Genomic DNA, 19,718 nt, shown 5'->3' with positions numbered 1-19,718 from the left:
TTTGAATTCAACATACTGTGTGCATTTACTTTGCCTTTACATTTGAGGTATTCATGTCACAGTACTTAGCTTCTCAATTGAGGAATTCATATTTACAGTAGTTAGTTTCGCAATTAGTGTTTAAGCTTTTTCTTAAGGACTGACGTGCTATTGTACTTCCTCCTTTGAGGACTCTGAGCATAAGTATAGCTGGTTGTAGGGTCCACACGTTGCAATTGTCTTAAAACAAGGACAGTCAACAAGGAACCTTAAACGATTTACAAACCAGAAAAGGCTTTATTTTACACCATTGGCATTTCACCTATTTGGCAGAAAAACAAGGCAATAAATGATTAACCAGATTCGTTGGTGTAACATGGCCTCTCGTCATGTTCAGTTGCTTTAAGGGTTTCATCCATGAAACAGGTTGTTGTATCCATTCAGTCAGTTGGGTTCAGTAGTCCACACACCGTAACAATGTTCCTGAAGTTGTGGGTATACTAAAAAGAAAAGAGCTGGTAATGTGGGTACAACATGACCAATTGTATTAGATACACGTCAGTCGACAAGAATAGTTGATGGCTACGCCCAGGAGTCAAGTTCCAAGTTGTCACGTGCACAAGTACAGTAACATGCTTCACTTGCAAGCCCTTCCCAGTATTCAGTCAATATCAAGAGTACAACTCTGCCAGGAGAAAAAAGAACATGTAAGCTGTATACAGGGTCAGTCCCAGACTTACAATGTTGCAGGGATACCTGATTAGTTGAGGTAGATATGTACATGTAGGCAGGGATTAGGAGAAAGTGACTGGTAGCAGGACAGATCATAATAGTAAACAATATGGCAGCAGCATAAGTGGTGTGTGTGTGTAAGAGTGTCATGATGTTCAGGGAAAACTCTTGGTCCTACTGACATGAAAACCAGTCTCACCATTCTACTAGCTCTGCACCAATGATGTCATGGATGTGGTACTTGATCTGGAATTTAACCTGTGAGTTGGTCTGCCTCTCCTCCAGTTCTGCCTTTAAGACTTCATTATATTTGGACTTCTTAACCATGCCCAGCACAGCTTTACGACCTGGGTCAGGGGGAGGAAGATAGTAAACAGTCAACACTCCATTAGCAAAGTAGTGCTAATTACTTCTTTGTTTGGTAGCTGACCCTGTATTAGGTACTTGGTGAATCTGCCAGAGTTGGGGATGGAGAGCCACCAGCTGCCAGCGTCCCTCACAGTCAGAACCCCCGACTTCACCAGTTGCCTGGGTGGGGGTGGGAAATAGCACAAGTTATTAGTGACTCATTTACAATGGAGCAAATGCATCCAAGCAGAGACTTTCAGATACATGAAAAGGATAAGATGCAGCATAGATGACCACCCTCTCAAACATTTAAAAAAAAAATCTCACACACACAGTGCCGGTTTTTTGGACAGAGATCAAGCCTAGACCAGGACTAAAAATCATGTATAATAGAGAATCTCCATTGACATAGCCTTTAAGTCCAGGACTAGGCTTATTCTGTGTCTGGGAAACAAGCTACAGTACAAACGCATTCAAACAAAGACTTTCAATACATGAAGAGACCAAGATTAATAAATAAAAAAGCAATTTCCCTCATACGTTATCTCTGAGTCTGTGAAGAGAAACTCCTTCAGCATTTTGTCTTTGTTGAAGCTCAGGTCATTGCAGGAGGGCAGCACTTTCTCCAGGAATTTATCCACTGTGCCCCGTGTCCCTCTCCCCTCCTCCCCAGCCAGGACTTTAGCCTTGTAGTCTGCAGCGAACACCAACCCAAAGGCCTCGGCATCAAAGCCCAGCTGGAACATCAACAGCTCCCCCTGTTCCCTCAAGTCACTCTAACAAAGAGATGATGAAAATGAAGATGTTGGACATTAACAGATGGATCAACCAAGGCAATGGTCTAAATTGACAACACATTTGAATATTTCTCCAGAACTAGTAGTGTTCTTCAAACCCAGTCCTGGAGACCAAAGTGTGGAGGTTTTTGTTAGTGCCCAGTACAGTGTCATCCGGGTTTGGCCGGTGTAGGCCGTCATTGTAAATAAGAATGTGTTCTTAACTGACTTGCCTAGTTAAATAAAGGTTAAATAAAAATAAAAAAAATAACACATTTGATTGAGACCACCAGGATTGAAGAACACTGCTCCAGCAATATTCATTGGGCTTACAAGCTGCCTGTCCACTTGGGTCCTATCATTGTGTATGCTGTAGAGTTGGTGTTTTAGGACAATTTGTGGAAGGGCGTCATTGAAGAGTTTGCGTGGGAATAATGTCATAAGGTCCTGCAGGGTGGCTTTGACGTCCAGTGGTCCCGCTTGGGAAAGAAAGGGACAAGAAAGGAGACGGACAACAAGTCAAACACTGACACATTTAGCTAGATAGCTACATTTAAGTTTGAGGAAAGGCACCTTCTCCATTGTTGACAGCTCCAAACTGCTTCTCATTGCCAACTCTTCGTTTGTTCACTTTAAACGTGTCTGATATAAGGGCCCGTTTTCGGTTCATAACTGAGAGGCATGAAAACATTAACAATTAACATTAACAATCGTTGTGGAGTGCTAACATTAGTGGCTAGCTACAGTAGCTAGTTGTTATTATGAAGACAGACAGCAGCATGCTAACGTTAAAATAAACGAGCTTCTAGCCATTTGTCTACTACGGTAAACTTTATAATAACGGTACTAATTACAAAATATTGGTTTGTTTTCCATAAGTATATTTACTAGCAATAAAATGAATGTCCATACCTGACTTAAAGTAAGCATTGCTGTAGCAACTCTTGGTCAAACAAGATTTGCCAATCGTTTAAACATACACCGGACAAAATTATTCTGTCAGAATGACAAGACAGCACCCGACTCCGAAACATACCGCCACCTATCCGTCAGGATCAACTGTTACACATCCTGCAAAACAGAAGTAACGTTAGCTAGCTAGCTAATAAGACGGTGGTGAGTAAATTCACATTTTGCAAAATGAGTTGCATCTGCTTTGCTTGATCAAAACATAGAAAGTAGCATGCATAACATAATGTATCATGCATGCAGTTTGTGTTGAAGGAAACTAAGTTAATACCATTGTGCATTTACTGTTAGCTAGCTAACTAGCTCGCTAGACTGCTAGCCATGCATTTGCAATGCTGAAGTTACATTGACTGGAGGGTAGTGTATTTAAAAAAAAAATGTTTTATCTGTTATTACGTCTGATGTAACATATTACAGTATTTATGTAATAACCAATACAGTGATATTACCTATCTAGTCCACATAACTACCTAATTTAGTTACGCGTGCTTTCAGCCAGTCATACGAGACAGCAGTGGCAGAAGCCGAAGGTTTGGGTCCGGTGTCTGTTATTGCTGCATACTGTATGTTAGTCGCTAGTTAGCTAGCCAGCCTACTTCTGTGGTTTGCATCCCAAAGTGTTTAGACATCACTCATGTCTAAACATTTTCTAGAAAGACTGCAGTCTCCATTAATAAATAGGAAGAAGCAATGTGATTGACCCATTCTGTCTCTCCATCTATCCATCCTGTTCTTCCAGATCAGTTAACGGTCCAATGCAGACATTATTTGTATTTTTTTTATTTAAAAAAGTCTCAATATCAAATCATTTCTGGGTAACAATCAAGTACATTACAGGGATTGTTTTGAATTCAAATCAAAAAGAAACTAAAATAGCTTATTACCAAAGAGCAATTTCTCAAACAAGAATTTTGCTAGGAGTGGGGAGGGGAAAACCAACCTCTTGGCAGAGATGTTTGGAACTTCTTCTTCTTCTGTGGGTTTTATGGCAGACTAGAACACCGAAAGGTGTTTTGCCGCCACCAACTGGATGGGTTGAAAACACCAAAACCATACATGACATCTAAAACTAACTTAATCCACCCAAATAAAAATAGTACATTGACCAAAACAAAACTTGGCCAGGCCAGGCACGACTCCAACACCATCATTAAGTTTGCTGATGACACAACGGTGCTAGGCCTGATCACCGACAACAACGAGACAGCCTATAGGGAGGAGGTCAGAGACCTGGCCGTGTGGTGCCAGGACAACAACCTCTCCCTCAACGTGATCAAGACAAAGGAGATGATTGTGGATTACAGGAGCAAGCACGCCCTCATTCTCATTGACGGGGCTGTAGTGGAGCAGGTTGAGAGCTTCAAGTTCCTTGGTGACCACATCACCAACAAACTAACATGGTCCAAGCACACCAAGACAGTCGTGATGAGGGCACAACAAAACCTATTCCCCCTCAGGAGGCTGAAAATATTTGGCATGGGTTATCAGATCCTCAAAACGTTCTACTGCTGCACCATCGAGAGCATCACTGCCTGGTATGGCAACTGCTCGGCCTACGACCGCAAGGCACTACAGAGGGTAGTGCGAATGTCCCAGTACATCACTGGGGCCAAGATTCCTGCCATCCAGGACCTCTATACCAGGCGGTGTCAAAGGAAGGCCCAAAAAATTGTCTGACTCCAGCCACCCTAGTCATAGACCATTCTCTCTGCTACCGCACGGCAAGCGGTAGCGGAGAGCCAAGTCTAGGTCCAAGAGGCTTCAAAACAGCTTTCACCCCCAAGCCATAAGACTCCTGAACAACTAATCAAATGGCTACCCAGACTATCCGGGTGAGACGCAACACACGTTCCTTCTGATCAGCAGAAGTACAAAAAAATCAAAACAAGCCCGCCTCTCGTGATCATCACAGCCTTCACTTTACCCAGCATCTCCACCAGTTCGGATATAGTCAGGTTCATAAATATTTGGGCATTGACCAAGTCATTTTCATTTTGGCTCTGTATGCCAACACAAAGGATTTGAAAGGAAAAGTGCAGACTTTCAGATTTAATTTGAGGGTATTTACATCCAAATAGTGTGAACAGTGTAGGAATTACAGCACTTTTATGTGGTCCCCCCCAATTTTAGGGGCTCAAAAGTAATTGGACAAACTAACAATAATAAATTAAATTGTGAGTTTTAATACTTGGTCGCAAATGACTGCCTGAAGTCTGGATCACATAGACATAACCAGATGCTGGGTTTCTTTCCTGGTGATGCTCTGCCAGGCCTTTACTGCAGCTATCTTCAGTTCCTGCTTGTTCTTGAGGCGTTTTGCCTTCAGCAAGTGAAATGCATGCTCAATTGGAATCAGGTCAGGTGATTGACTTGGCCATTGCAGAACATTCCACTTCTTTGCCCTAAAAAAGTATTCGGTTGCTTCTTCAGTATGCTTTGGGTCATTGTCCATCTGCACTGTGAAGCATGGTTTTGAAGCATTTGGCCGAATCTGAGCAGATAATATAGCCCTAAACACTTCAGAATTCATCCTGCTGCTTTTGTCAGCAGTCAGATTATCAATAAATACAGGGGAACCAGTTCCATTGGCAGCCATACATGCCCATACCATAGCACTACCTCCACCAGATGAGGTGGTATGCTTCGAATCATGAGCAGTTCCTTCCCTTCTCCATGCTCTTCTCTTGCCATCATTCTGGTGCAAGTTGATTTTTTGTCTCATCTGTCCATAGGATGTTCCATAACTGTACAGGCTTTTTTAGATGTTGTTTGGCAAACTGTAATCTGGTCTTCCAGATGGTTTTACATCTTGTGGTAAACCATCTGTATTTACTCTGGTGTTCTCTTGATTGTTGACTCTGACACAGATATGCCTACCTCCTGGAGGGTGTTCTCTTGATTGTTGACTCTGACACAGATATGCCTACCTCCTGGAGGGTGTTCTCTTGATTGTTGACTCTGACACAGATATGCCTACCTCCTGGAGGGTGTTCTTGATCTGGCCAACTGTTGTGAAGGGTTTTTTCTTCACCAGGGAAATAATTATTCTGTCATCCACCACAGTTGTTTTCCGTAATTTTTCTGGCCTTTTGGTGTTCCTGAGCTCACCAGTGCGTTCTTTCTTTTTTAAAGAATGTACCAAATAGTTGATTCGGCCACACCTAATATTTTCGCTATCTCTCCGATGGGTTTGTTTTGATTTTTCAGCCTAAGGATGGCTTGCTTCACTGGCAGTGACAGCTCTTTGGACTTCATATTGAGGGTTAACAGCAATAGATTCCAAATGCAAATGACACTCTTGAAATAAACTCTAAACCTTTTATCTGCTTACTTGTAAATTAACTAATGAGGAAAAGCACACACCTTGCCATGGAACAACTGAGCAGCCAATTGTCCAATTACTTTTGGTCCTTTAAAAAGGGGGGGACCACATATAAAAAGTGCTGTAATTCCTACACCGTTCACCCGCTTTAGATGTAAATACCCTCAAATGAAAGCTCATATTCATTATTTAATTTAAACTCCAATATGCTGTGGTAGACAGCTAAAATAACAATAATACCTTGGTCAATGTCCAAATATTTATGGACTTGACTGTATCAAATGGATTCTTCAAGATTAGTAATCCGATCAGCTGCTCGTCATTAACAAACCGTACTCGTACAAGATACGAAGGGTCATTCTCAGCCCTATCTTGCTCCATTTTCCATTATTTTGGACTACATTCAAATTGTCCTTAATTCTACCGCCATTAGATTCCCAATCCACATCAGTGTGTCCGCTTCCGCCATCCTTCCTCCTGTCAGCAATCTAAGCCAACCTCTCTGTTTTTCTCCAGGTTTGGAACTCCCTTTTTTTATTGGTCTATTAGTTAATCTACACCAGGCAGGCTAAAACTCCATCCCACCTAAATTGACTGACATTTCAGGCAATTAAAACAGCTAAAAGGGCATTATCATTTTTTAATTTCACACACTTCAAAGTGTGGCAATATGTAAAAAAATATATTAAAAAAACACAGGAAAGTCACATTTGGACTGCTTTGGGCTTTTAATTAGGAGTAGTATACAAAAAGGAAAGATTGGAAGAGATTGAGTCAGACACTGACTATTAGATTGTTATTTGAATGATTATTAACTAGATATATTTGTCTCTTCCTAGATCACCATGGACCAACGCCACCAGTCCCACCACAGACCCCAACATCCAAACTCCAATCACCACGACAACCACCAGTCAACATTCAAGAGAGACATGGATGACAGTGGGAGAGGCCATTTCCAACACAAGCGCTTCAGACCTGGTCAGAACCATCACCCGGCTGGCCCTTCAACACCCCCATCTAGCCCCCCAACCCAGAGCCTGAGCATACAACGACAGCTGTACGAGAGAGACTTCCCCTTATACAAACAGCCTGTGGAGGTGGGACATTTCTCCCTGGACTCTGAGCGCAGGTTTTTCAATGATGCCCGGCAGCTGCGTTACTACGTGGAGCCGGAGAAGAGTTGTCCTAACTTCGACTTGAGGGACGGGTACAGGGGCCGCTTCGTCAAGAGGGACGACAGGGTGAAGGAGAAACTGGACCACATCCTCAGATGGATCCTGGCAAACAGGTCCAAGCTGCAGTCGAAGGACACAGCTGCTTCTTCTTCCCCATGGTAAGCACCACTAGTGTCAGTTTAAGAGATGTTATTTTGATTGATACATTATTCATCAGTAGCAACACCTTTCTGTCTAGTTATACAGATATAGGCCCACTAATTGTCAGTCATCAAGGCCATAAACATTTCAGAATGGGATCAGTTGTGATGGACACAATATTCAATATACACACACACAATATCCTCAGTCAATTCTGTGATTCCTAGTCACAAGGAATGACTGTGTGTTCCTGTGTGTTATGACAGACATGTATTATTTGATCAACCTCTCCTACCAGTGCATTAGGTGTAGACATTGTGACATGGCGCGGCCACCTAACCAAGCTGTTGACCACGCCTTATGAGACCCGGGAGGGCTGGCTGCTGGCTGTGACCAGGATGGGGGGGACACTGTACATCAGTGAGGTGGAGACGGAGGCTGCACGCCGGGACCGGGAGAACCGCACTGAGAGGCACGAGGAGATGATGTACTGGGGATACAAATTTGAACAGTACACCTGTGCAGGTAGAGGATCGCTTCTTGTATTCCTCTTTTGCTGTACGCACTGAGTTGTTACAGTACCTTGCAAAAGTATTTATCCCCCTCTGCATTTTTCCTATTTTGTTGCATTACAACCTGTAATTTAAATGGATTTTTATTTGGATTTCATGTAATGGACATACACAAAATAGTCCAAATTGGTGAATTGTAATGAATGAATGAATGAATGAATGAATTGTTTTGAAATGTCTGTAACCTTCTTTCAGATGATGCCCAGAGTCTTCCAGATCCAGGTGGGGTTGTAAACACCAACGAGGCCTTCTGCACTGTAGTCCAGACCCGGCTAGCCGAGCACAGACTGCTGTTCTCTGGCGAGGTGGACTGTCGGGACAAAGACCCCAAGGCCCCGTCTCCTCCAGCCAACTACATCGAGATGAAGACCTCACTGGAAATCTCCACCCCCAAACAACGCAGCAACTTCCACAGGTAAACTATCCACAGATACGCTCTGCACTAGCCCCCTATTATGGAGACGGATTGGACATCTGCATATCCAAATCTTATATCTCTGGATATCTGCAGTTGGGCAATTCCATGTTAACGGAATTTGCTGAGACTCACATTTTTCTTTAAACTGTATGCCAAACAAAAGCCATTGATTTCAAAGTTTAACAATCCATACAACTCTATGCACACTGACTATGTTGAACAATTTACACAATAAAAAAAAACATTTAAAAGTTTAACAATCCATACAACTCTATGCACACTGACTATGTTGAACAATTTACACAATAAAAAAAAACATTTAAAAGTTTAACAATCCATACAACTCTATGCACACTGACTATGTTGAACAATTTACACAATAAAAAAAAAACATTTACTTGAAAAATTGTGCAGGTGCAAAGTTTGGTAACAGAATTACGGTAAAATCTCCTTCAGTTTTATTCTGTTACCAAACTTTATATCTGCACAGTTCTTCCTGTATTTGTAAAATTCTCAGTGTAAATTGTTAAAATTAGTCTCTGTGCATAGAGTTGTATGGTTTGTTAAACTTTTAAATGTTTTTTGTTAGACATACATTTTAAAGTGAAAAATCTGAGTCTCAGCGTAATTCCATTACCATGGAATTGCCCAGTAACCAGTTCTGTTGTCACTGTCTGGTAAAGACACATTTTGCTGATGAATATACACAGAATGAAACTGGAACCAAGGCTAGCTCCTCACATCTTCAGTTTGAACATTTTCCCAAGAGAGTTAAAATGTTTCTCTTGTGTATGTTCTCCTTCCAGGTTTAAACTACTAAAGTGGTGGGCCCAGTCCTTTCTTCCTGGGGTACCGCGAATCGTAGCTGGTTTCCGTGATCATGACGGAGTGGTTGTGTCTGTGGAGACTTACCACATCTCCAAGATATCTCAGCTTATCAAGGTACGATTACAGTTGTATTTTCTTCTGAAAAAGAACATACACATTTTTCTACCAGAAACCCAGTAGGTCTGTGTAATATAGGATGCCTATTTTGTGAGTTTAAAAACAATGTGCGTGCTTGTTTGTCCTAAGAGGTTGTCTCTTCTCTCATACAGAATGAAACCAACTGCTGGAAGCCAACTGTCTGCATGAACTTCTGCTGTGAATTCCTGTCCTTCGTGAAGAGTGTGGTCACAGAAGACGATCCAAGGTGATGCTTGATATGGTTAAGATTCTTTTAAAGTACTTATTTTATTACAGTGCTCATAACCTTTACTTTCTGCTACCATTAAAAAAAGCTTAAGAGAACTTGCTATTGCATACAGTCAAGAGTTTCCCTAGAAACATTCTGACTCTAGTTAACTATGTTATTTATTTCTGTCAGGTTGGTGCACCTGTTCTCATGGGATCCACACCGAGACGTCACCTACTCCATCCACAGAGACTCTCAGTACTCCTTCCTACCAGACTGGTACGTCAGGGAGATGACCAGTTCAACCAGTCGTGAGACACACCACCACCCACCTCAGACCTGACTCAGAACAAACCTGACAATGGCCCGTATTGACAAAGCAGCTCAGAGTAAGACTGCTGATCTAGAATAAGGTCCCTCATCCTATTCATTCTGATTTAGTAGGCAAAACGGAGCCTAGATCAGCACTCCTACTTTGATATGCTTTATGCGTACAGGCCAAGGTTTTCACCTTATACCAGTATGGACTTGAAGCAATACTTTAACGCTGAAACCTGTTATTTGATAATGAAGTAGAAACACACCAAGCGCCCTGAAGGAGTAGGCGGGTTCTGACGGGTCGGTTTTTGACGATAAAGAAAGTTATTTTATTCAACTTCCATTTTCCTCCCAGAGTGGCTGAGTTATATAGTGTGGATCAGCATGGACTTTAGCATTCACAAACCAGCTTTTGGGACTTTCTCACAAATGGTGTGCAGGTTCACAGAAGACATATCTTTCCTAATGGTTTGTGGTGTCTTTTTTTATGTGAAGTATTTACATTTTTCAGCTCATCTCTGATTTGTATTTTTTTTTAACATTTTATTACAAAATTCTGTGATCTGAATGTAACAGTTGCGGTTTGAAGTGTCTGCTCTGAAACTGTTGAACAATAGTAGCATAACAAGATTTAATTTCCCAATCAAACCTTTTTATTATTAACCCCATGGGCATATCGATCACTTATCATGTTCTTTTCTGAAGTACATGAATTAAAATATGCCACAAAAAAACTAAACTTAAGAACATCAATATTGCATAAGCAGTTTTAACCAAAGTGTTGATGGAAACTGTCCAGTGTCAGAATGCATTGTCCTTTGTCCTATAATAAATGACACCTTCATTGAATGACGCATTGACAATGTCGCAGATGGTAGAAAACATCCCAGGTAAAAGTCTGATTCTACAATGCAGTTGTGCTGAATGGAATTAACTAAAAAAGACACTATTTGCTCTGTAAAGATGTTAATCTGTCATAGCTTTCATTTATTTCAATGCAATTTACAGAATTATTATTCATTTAAAACCTGCAGGATGCATACTAGTCCCAGAGTTCTCCATGAATTCCAAGGCACATCTTGTCATGTCCTACTGTACGTCCTTAATCATTCCTCAAGTCAGAAGTGGAAATAGACTGTTATAACCACATACAGTGCATTCTGAAATGACTCAGACCCCTTGAATTTTTTCAAAGTTTGTTACGTTACAGCTTTGTTCTAAAATTGATTCAATCCCCCCCCCTCAAGCTACACACAAAACCCCACAATGACAAAGCAAAAACAGGTTTAGAAATGTTTGCAAATGTATAACTAATAAAAAAATGTTACATTTACATAAGTATTCAGACCCTTTACTCAGTACATTGTTGAAGCGCCTTTGGCAGCGATTACAGCCTCAAGTCTTCTTGGGTATGATGCTACAAGCTTGGCACACCTGTATTTGGGGAGTTTCTCCCATTCTTCTCTGCAGATCCTCTCAAGCTTCGTCAGGTTGGATGGGGAGGGTTGCTGCACAGCTATTTTCAGGTCTCTCCAGAGATGTTTGTCCGGGCTCTGGCTGGGCCACTCGAGGACATTCAGAGACTTGTCTCAAAGCCACTCCTGCATTGTCTTGGCTGTGTGCTTATGGTCATTGTCCTGTTGGAATGTAAACCTTCTCCCCAGTCTGAGGTCCTGAGCAGGTTTTCATAAAATATCTCTCTGTACTTTGCTCCGTTCATCTTTCCCTTGATCCTGACTAGTCTCCCAATCCCTGCCACTGAAAAACATCCCCACAGCGTGATTCTGCCACCACCATGCTTCACCGTAGGGATGCCAGGTTTCCTCCAGACTGAACTCTTTGGCCTGAATGCCAAGTGTCACATCTTGGTTTCATCAGACCAGAGAATCTTGTTTCTCATGGTCTGAGAATCCTTTAGGTGCCTTCTGGCAAACTCCAAGCAGGCTGTGCCTTTTACTGAGGAGTGGCTACCATCTGGCCACTCTACCATAAAGGCCTGACTGGTGGAGTGCTGCAGAGATGGTTGTCCTTCTGGAAGGTTCTCCCATCTCCACAGAGGAAGTCTGGAGCTCTGTCAGAGTGAACATCGGGTTCTTGGTCACCTCCCTGACCAAGGCCCTTCTCCCCCGATTGCTCAGTTTGGCCGGAAAGCCAGCTCTAGGAATAATAATAATAATGATAATGATGGAGGCCACTGTGTTTTTGGGGACCTTCAATGCTGCAGACATTTTTTAGTACCCTTCACCAGATCTGTGCCTCGACACAATCCTGTCTCGGTGCTCTACGGACAATTCTTTCGACCTGATGGCTTGGTTTTTGCTGACATGCAATGTCAACTGTGGGACCTTAAACAGGTGTGTGCCTTTCCAAATTATGTCCAATCAATTGAATTTACCACAGGTGGACTCCAATCAAGTTGTAGAAACATCTCAAGGATGATCAATGGAAACAGGATGCACCTGAGCTCAATTCCGAGTCTCATAGCAAAGGGTCTGAATATTTATGTAAATAAGGTATGTTTTAATTTAATACATTTGCAGACACTTTTAAAAACCTGTTTTCGCTTTGTCATTATGGGGTATTGTGTGTAGGTTGAGGGGGAAAAAATTAATACATTTTAGAATAAGGCTCCTGATTGGCGCAGCGGTCTGAGGCACTGCATCTCAGTGCAAGAGGCGTCACTGCAGTCCCTGGTTCGAATCCAGGCTGCATCACATTCGGCCGCAATTGGGAGTCCCATAGGGTGGCGCACAATTGGCCCAGCGTCTTCCGGTTTTGGCCGAGGTAGGCCGTCATGGTAAATAAGAATTTGTTCTTAACTGACTTGCCAAGTTTAAAAGATTTTTGAAAATAAGGTAACAAAATGTGTAAAGCGTCAGGGGTCTGAATTCTTTCCGAATGCACTGTAAGTCAGAATTTCAGTGCAACAAATATGTAGTAAAATGTAGACAGTTATTATAACTTGTATAATTTATTGCTGTGGAAGACAGTCCGCTTTCTTAGTGCAGGTCACATACTGTTCATATTATTCTGAACATCCAATCTACAGCAATCGCCTACTGTCTAGGCTAAGCAGGTCACATACTGGTCATATCATTCTGAACATCCAATCTACATACATAGCCTACTGTCTAGGCTAAGCAGGTCAGATACTGTTCATATCATTCTGAACATCCAATCTACATACATAGCCTACTGTCTAGGCTAAGCAGGTCACATACTGTTCATATCATCCTGAACATCCAATCTACATACATAGCCTACTGTCTAGGCTAAGCAAGGCAGCAGATTATGGGTTGTATGAACTACTGATTTTAAGACATAACAGATTTGACTACTGACCAGCACAGTCAGTATGTGATGTGTGTCATCCGTCTTTACAGTGCTATCAACAGATCTGGTCCACCACCATCGCTAGTTCCTAGGTTTGGAGGCACTTAGCATAAAAAAGTACAGGCTCAAGAATTCCAGTGAACAATGACAACAATGCATGACAACATTACATAGATTGCAAAATGCTGCAGTGAAATGATAATTATCACTGCCAAATGTACATGTATTGATTCTTCTAGTTGGCCCATTTTCATTTAACTAGTTTAGATTTGAATATAAACCCCTTCATGTTCTGTGCAAGTTAAGTAGACAAGATATATTCCAATACAGCATAGAAAATGTATACTATGCTTTTCAACTTGGAAAAATGTTGATCCAATCTAGAGATTAGGATTATTTATCTAAATGTAAAACATATTTAAAAGTATTTATCCGATTTCTCTATAGACAGACATTCCTGGCTACAGTTGTGTGAAACATGACATAACACTCATCTTATAATGACACCTTAAATAAATAAAAGTAGCCTTTTGTCTTGCAGACATTCTTCTAGGTTAAACTCTTATGGTAAACCAGTATTTTAATAATAACTAGGGCCCAGAGTTGTTCCTTGTTAGGTGGTTGGGGGAAACTTGTTTTAAATAAGAGAAGCATTTAGAAGAATCATTATTGTATTCTGAATTAAATCATAAGACTGAGAAATGGTTGACTGGCTTCATTAAAAGGCAATACAAGGTAAATATTTCAGGAGTAAAAAATGGGATCCCCTTCTAGTACGTAATTGAAGCAAAGTTTTTTCTGTCCTGTGCCAATAGTGCGTACCGCAGATGGCCAAGCAGATCAAACATAGGCTATTCAGCACATACAGTTGAAGTCGCAAGTTTACATACACTTAGGTTGGAGTCATTAAAACTTGTTTCACGCACTCCACGAATTTCTGGCAAGTCGGTTAGGGCATCTACTTTGCGCATGACACAAGTCATTTTTCCAACAATTGTTTGCATACAGATTGTATCACAATTCCAGTGGGTCAGAAGTTGTCATACACAAAGTTGACTGTGCATTTAAACAGCTTGGAAAATACCAGAAAATGTCATGCTTTAGAAGCTTCTCATAGGCTAATTGGCATAATTTGAGACAATTGGAGGTGTACCTGTGGATGTATTTCAAGGCCTACCTTCAAACTCAGTGCCACTTTGCTTGACATCATGGGAAAATCAAAAGAAATCAGCCAAGACCTCAGAAAGAAATTGTAGACCTACACAAGTCTGGTTCATCCTTGGGAGCAATTTCCAAACGCCTGAAGGTACCAGATTCATCTATACAAACAATAGTACACAATTATAAACACCATGGGACCACACAGCCATCATACCGCTCAGGAAAGAGACACGTTCTGTCTCCTAGAGATGAACGTATTTTGGTGCAAATCGAAAAGTGAAAATCAATCCCAGAACAGCAGCAAAGGACCTTGTGAAGATGCTGGAGGAAACCGGTACAAAAGTATTCATATCCATAGTAAAACTAGTCCTATATCGACATAACCTGAAAGTCCGCTCCGCAAGGCAGAAGCCACTGCTCCAAAACCGACATAAAAAAGCCAGACTACGGTTTGCAACTGCACATGGGGACAAAGATCGTACTTTGTGGAGAAATGTCCTCTGGTCTGATGAAACAAAAATAGAACTGTTTGGCCATAATGACCATCGTTATGTTTGGAGGAAAAAAGGGATGCTTGCAAGCCGAAGAACACCATCCCAACCATGAAGCACGGGGGTGGCAGCATCATGTTGTGGGGGTGCTTTGTGGCAGGAGGGACTGGTGCACTTCACAAAATAGATGGCATCATGAGGATGGATAATTATGTGGATATATTGAAGCAACATCTCAAGACATCAGTCAGGAAGTTAAAGCTTGGTCGCAAATGGGTTTTCCAAATGGACAATGACCCCAGGCATACTTCCAAAGTTGTGGCAAAATGGCTTAAGGACAACAAAGTCAAGGTATTGGAGTGGCCATCAAAGCCCTGACCTCAATCCTATAGAAAATTTGTGGGCAGAGATAAAAAGCGTGTGCGAGCAAGGAGGCCTACAAACCTGACTCAGTTACACCAGCTCTAAGGAGGAATGGGCAAAAATTCACCCAACTTATTGTAGGAAGCTTGTGGAAGGCTACCCGAAACGTTTGACCCAAGTTAAACAAAGGCAATGCTACCAAATACTAATTGAGTGTATGTAAACTTCTGACCCACTGGGAATGTGATGAAAGAAATAAAAGCTGAAATAAATCACTCTATTCTGACATTTCACATTCTTAAAATAAAGTGGTGATCCCAACTGACCTAATACAGGGAATTTTTACTAGGATTAAATGTCAGGAATTGTGAGTTTAAATGTATTTGGCTAAGGTGTATGTAAACTACCAACTTCAACTGTAGCCACCAAACTGTCCCAGCCAGCTGAGAAATCAAAACCTACTTTTCAAGAGCAGTAACATCTCTCCGGAAAGGGTTTGCAGTGGTCTTAACGCAGGGCTGAAGGAGCACAGTGACATATACAGAGATTTAAATAGAATATAGCCATGTCTGCAAATACCTTGATGCTTCACTCAAGCCCTCAAAGTTCTTGAGAATATTGCTCTTCACTCGCTTGGGCATTGTCCAAGCTTGTTAAGCAAATAGTTGTTTGGCATCGTCTTTCTAAGCAACTATTTGGCAAGACAACATCTAAGCCAAAAGGAGTTGGCTAGTAAAACTGCTAGTTGTTATCAGCACTCCAGGGTAATAGTGGTGGAGAAAGCATAACAAGCTTCAACTGTAATGCCATTCATTCAGGTATAATAAAATTGCCACAGAATGCATATGCTGGACAGTTATGGCACCTCCTATAAGACCATGTACAACCATTTCCAGAGAGATTCACCCATATTGGCAGCGTAGGGAAGACAGATATCAATACTGTATGTGGAATAAACCTCAGTGTAAGGGGAAAAGAGAGGAGGAGAGACACCATCTCTGGTTGAGGTGTATGTTGGGATTGAGGAAAGGGAAGTTGGGATGGGGAGTCAGTAGCCCAGTGGTCACCAACCCTCATCTTGGAGACAGGTGTGTAGGCTTTTGTCATAACCCAGTGCTAAACACACCTGAATCAAGTTCCAGATACGTGGTAATAGGTCAATCTGAACGTTGAACCAGGGGTTTCATTGCTGGGCAGGAACAAAACCCGGCACACCCTGTGAGCTCCTCTCCGGGACCAGGGTGGGTGGTGACCACTGTTGTATAGCCAGTGCAGGTTGAGGTCTAAGGGCCCGCTCACACCTCAGTGCTTCAGTTTCTTGTTGATGCCCATGACCTTGAAGGTGGCTGCGGTGATCTTCTCATACACCACAAACATGAGGGCTGCCGTTAGTACCGTCTGGAGCAGTTTGGCCTCCAGGCCTTTGTATAAGCCCAGCACACCATGCCTCCTGCAGGGGAGAGGACAGGGAGGGAACACGTCCATGGATCAACACAAGACATACTCATTGGCACAAGACGGTCTGAAAGTGTCCCACCACATTGCAGTAGTCAGACTGTTGAGACGCAAGAGTTCCATTGTGTGTGTGAGATCTACTCACTTGATTCTGTCCATAAGTAGGTAGACTATGTTTCGGAGACTGCCCAGTAGACCTCCCTTGCCCTCAGCTTTGTGCTGCCCAAACTGGGGGGATAGAAAGACAGTAATTGAATCAACAAAATGAGCTGTGAGTACAGGAAATAGACTTATTTTACTGAGCAGTACATAATCATGATATCAGACACAGTTTGATGGGAAGCGTTGGGGAAACACTGCTATGAGTGTTCAGTTAGCAGGTGTGTGCATTTAGAGATGTTTACCCTTAGAATGGCCTGGACGGTCTGCAGGGGATACGTCGCAGTGGTAGCGATGGCCTTGGCCACAGCGCCAATGAGAAAGATCTCTGCTGATGTAATCTAGGAGCAGACAAAAACAAAACAAAGGCTCAAAGACCTTCAGCATGACTGACACTCAGACACGCCACAGAGGTGTCAAAGTTGGCTCCCTCCTCTCCTTCCCTCACCTTCCTCCCTCCTCTGCCTGCTCTCCTCTTCATGGCTTCATAGAACATGAACACAACTGCAGGGTTGAAGACCAGCACCAAAGAAGGCAGTGTACCGTTCCAAAGAGTCCCCACTCCCTCCCTGGCTATGATCTGCGAGAAAGCATCTGCAATCGAAAACACACATTGTATGATGATAGTAAGTCACATTTTATTAGTACTGAAAAGAGACAGTGAATAACACAAATAGACAGACACACACCAAAGATGCCTCTGTAGTGGGTCTGCTGGAGGTCTTCGTTCCTGAACTTTGCCCCCTGCAGTTTGAGCCGGGTGTTGACCACCCACATGGGCGTGGTCAGGAGCACGTTCACTGCCCCTGGGGGAGAAACACACAACACGGGCAACAGAAAGACATTTAAATACATTTAAATATGGAGGTCAAATTTACTTTCTTCAATGAATCTCTCTGTTAATCACCTCTCAGACTCCCCTAATATAACTACATCAATGACTTAAGAGTCCATGAAAATAGGTGGCAGTAGGTTAATAGTGACTTAGCCATTACCACTAAAAGGTCCCTGTTCGGTCGTCCTACCTGAGATGAAGCCCATGAGAAGGTCTTTTCCTGGTCTGGACCGGCCCTGATTACCCACCATGACTTTCTTCAGCGTGTTGAAGGTGTAGAAGTAGACAAAGTTGGAGCAGCACAGACTGGAGATGACTGGGAACCAGCCTCTGTACAGAGACAACCTGGGAGGGGAGAAAGACCAGGGAAATCCACAAAGTCAGTCATTGGGCCATGGGAACCCAGGACTAGGAGTTTTTCCTGTGCATGTGATCTGACAGGGGAAAACTCCTGGCCCAACACAAAAGTAGTCATAGAAATACAATGGGTGGAATGGACATTGCTTTGAACTGAAAGGAATGGCCATTCTACTACTCTATTCTAGATCTATGGGTACAACAGCCCAGTGAAAGCCCTGTATTGCAGTGGTACGAGGCCAGCTTTCCTTTCCAGTCAATTGATTTCACGCAATCTAAGGTGGATTATAAATTGTAGTAAAGTAGGTGTACAGTTCCATACAATACTCACAGGCCTTCCTCCTTTGCTATTTCAGCCAGGAGAATGGCAGTCGATTTGGACTTCCGATTCTCATCCACTGCAACAGAAAACGAAGGCAGAAAAGGGATTGTCATTTTGCTTACATTATTGTAACATTGGAAGTAGGCTGCAGCTCTGTTATGCTAAGGTCTCTCTTGTCAATGTTTCCACTTCTATATATCCATCACTCATTTCCTTGTGAACTCACTGACCCTTGGGTGCAGAGTCCAACGTTATAGCACACAAGTATGACCACACTGACAACAAAGATGGTTATCAGCAGTTAGTATGTACCACCAATTACTCTACAACTCACCCTGAAGTCTGATCCTCGCTGTATCCAAAGGAAAGAAGACGGACATCGCCGTCATGCTACCCTAGAAGCAAATACATTATGATATATAGAATATAGACGGGTAGTTAAACCTAAGTTACACGACAAAATTCAAAGTTGATACAATCTGACACAGTATGCTAACTAACAAACTAGCTAGAGGCACCGGTTGTAACATTTCAGTGTAGTTATTCGAACGTTTTGGCCTTGTCTTTATTATTAAAGGACTGTTCATACATAGGCAAACTACGTTGAGATGTCCTTACCACTGCACCTGCCACGGCGTGTACCAGTGTCTCATAAGACAGAAGGTTGATCGCTGAGGCACCATTGTCGGACATCTCCGATTCTTTAGGGCCGCAGAGCGTCGATCTAGTACGAATGCCAAATCCGTCAGCGACTGCAGAGCACCCTGTTCAAACAACCGGTGGTTGAGTTTCTTGCGGTGAGACTGGTTGTGGTGGAGTACGTTTACCTGCTGTCATTCCATGATGAGTGGCTGAGTGGCTTTTGTGTACTCTGACAGTGCCATAAATAAGTCAAATTTCGTTGTGGAGATTTCTGCTTCCTAATAACTAATTTTGGTGGTGCAGTCAGTCAGAGTTCAGAACGCTCTAAAGGGCGATACTGCCATCTACTGGAATGGAGTACTTTAGGCCACCTGAGATTTGTACGGCTTTCTTTTTGCGCTTGAGTTCAAAGCGCGCCTAGCCAGGTATGGCCAATGTCCTATTTTATGACCTCGTGACATTTTATGAATAAAAGCCTACTGATATATATGCACAATTAATTTAACATATTTTGACTATATATTGTCTCTGTCATTGCCATTCCATCATTTAGCAACATGTGACCTAGGCCTATACAGTAGCCTAATAACTTCTCTCATCATATCAATTGTAGATTCTTGAATTTCCTCAATGGGACTGCATGACAAATCCCAAATGGACTTTGCTTTTGTTT

The 19,718-nt window shown here is 42.3% G+C and overlaps 3 protein-coding genes across 3 annotated transcripts; 1 reads left to right on the top strand and 2 right to left on the bottom strand.

Moving 5' to 3' along the window:
- Positions 1-256: 256 nt before the first annotated feature.
- Positions 257-2,888, bottom strand: LOC110513898 (winged helix repair factor 1). Its single transcript, XM_090197086.1, has 7 exons — positions 2,748-2,888; positions 2,409-2,507; positions 2,169-2,314; positions 1,600-1,835; positions 1,142-1,239; positions 911-1,058; positions 257-479 (listed from the first exon to the last, which is right to left on the bottom strand). Exons 2-7 carry the CDS (start codon positions 2,503-2,505, stop codon positions 434-436), a joined length of 771 nt encoding a protein of 256 aa, XP_090053212.1. The 5' UTR covers positions 2,506-2,507; positions 2,748-2,888; the 3' UTR covers positions 257-433.
- LOC110486791 (decapping and exoribonuclease protein) lies at positions 2,805-12,880 on the top strand. The gene is made up of 7 exons (XM_021558610.3): positions 2,805-2,951; positions 6,966-7,462; positions 7,744-7,970; positions 8,213-8,432; positions 9,242-9,377; positions 9,533-9,627; positions 9,802-12,880. Exons 2-7 carry the CDS (start codon positions 6,972-6,974, stop codon positions 9,950-9,952), a joined length of 1,320 nt encoding a protein of 439 aa, XP_021414285.1. The 5' UTR covers positions 2,805-2,951; positions 6,966-6,971; the 3' UTR covers positions 9,953-12,880.
- On the bottom strand, positions 10,894-19,690 carry LOC110538753 (peroxisomal membrane protein PMP34). Its single transcript, XM_090197084.1, has 9 exons — positions 19,022-19,690; positions 18,738-18,798; positions 18,413-18,479; positions 17,915-18,069; positions 17,579-17,695; positions 17,338-17,483; positions 17,135-17,230; positions 16,876-16,958; positions 10,894-16,725 (listed from the first exon to the last, which is right to left on the bottom strand). Exons 1-9 carry the CDS (start codon positions 19,094-19,096, stop codon positions 16,578-16,580), a joined length of 948 nt encoding a protein of 315 aa, XP_090053210.1. The 5' UTR covers positions 19,097-19,690; the 3' UTR covers positions 10,894-16,577.
- Between the last annotated feature and the right edge of the window lie 28 nt (positions 19,691-19,718).

The sequence above is a fragment of the Oncorhynchus mykiss genome, chromosome 13 (genome assembly GCF_057628025.1).
Source record: "Oncorhynchus mykiss isolate SJ-2025 chromosome 13, ASM5762802v1, whole genome shotgun sequence".
NCBI lineage: Eukaryota > Metazoa > Chordata > Actinopteri > Salmoniformes > Salmonidae > Oncorhynchus > Oncorhynchus mykiss.
Note: the sequence above shows the minus strand (reverse complement) of the source record. Positions and strands in the feature narration are given on the sequence as shown.

Coding starts and splice junctions, on each gene's coding strand:
- LOC110513898 (XM_090197086.1), bottom strand. CDS start 2,505: ATGAACCGAAAACGGGCCCTTATATCAGACACGTTTAAAGTGAACAAA. Junction 2,315..2,408: donor AGCTGTCAACAATGGAGAAG/GTGCCTTTCCTC, acceptor TTCTTTCCCAAG/CGGGACCACTGGACGTCAAA. Junction 1,836..2,168: donor CCCAAGTGGACAGGCAGCTT/GTAAGCCCAATG, acceptor TCTCTTTGTTAG/AGTGACTTGAGGGAACAGGG.
- LOC110486791 (XM_021558610.3), top strand. CDS start 6,972: ATGGACCAACGCCACCAGTCCCACCACAGACCCCAACATCCAAACTCC. Junction 7,463..7,743: donor GCTGCTTCTTCTTCCCCATG/GTAAGCACCACT, acceptor CTCTCCTACCAG/TGCATTAGGTGTAGACATTG. Junction 8,433..9,241: donor CAACGCAGCAACTTCCACAG/GTAAACTATCCA, acceptor TTCTCCTTCCAG/GTTTAAACTACTAAAGTGGT.
- LOC110538753 (XM_090197084.1), bottom strand. CDS start 19,096: ATGTCCGACAATGGTGCCTCAGCGATCAACCTTCTGTCTTATGAGACA. Junction 18,070..18,412: donor ATAGCAAAGGAGGAAGGCCT/GTGAGTATTGTA, acceptor CTCCCCTCCCAG/GTTGTCTCTGTACAGAGGCT. Junction 17,484..17,578: donor CCACTACAGAGGCATCTTTG/GTGTGTGTCTGT, acceptor TTTCGATTGCAG/ATGCTTTCTCGCAGATCATA.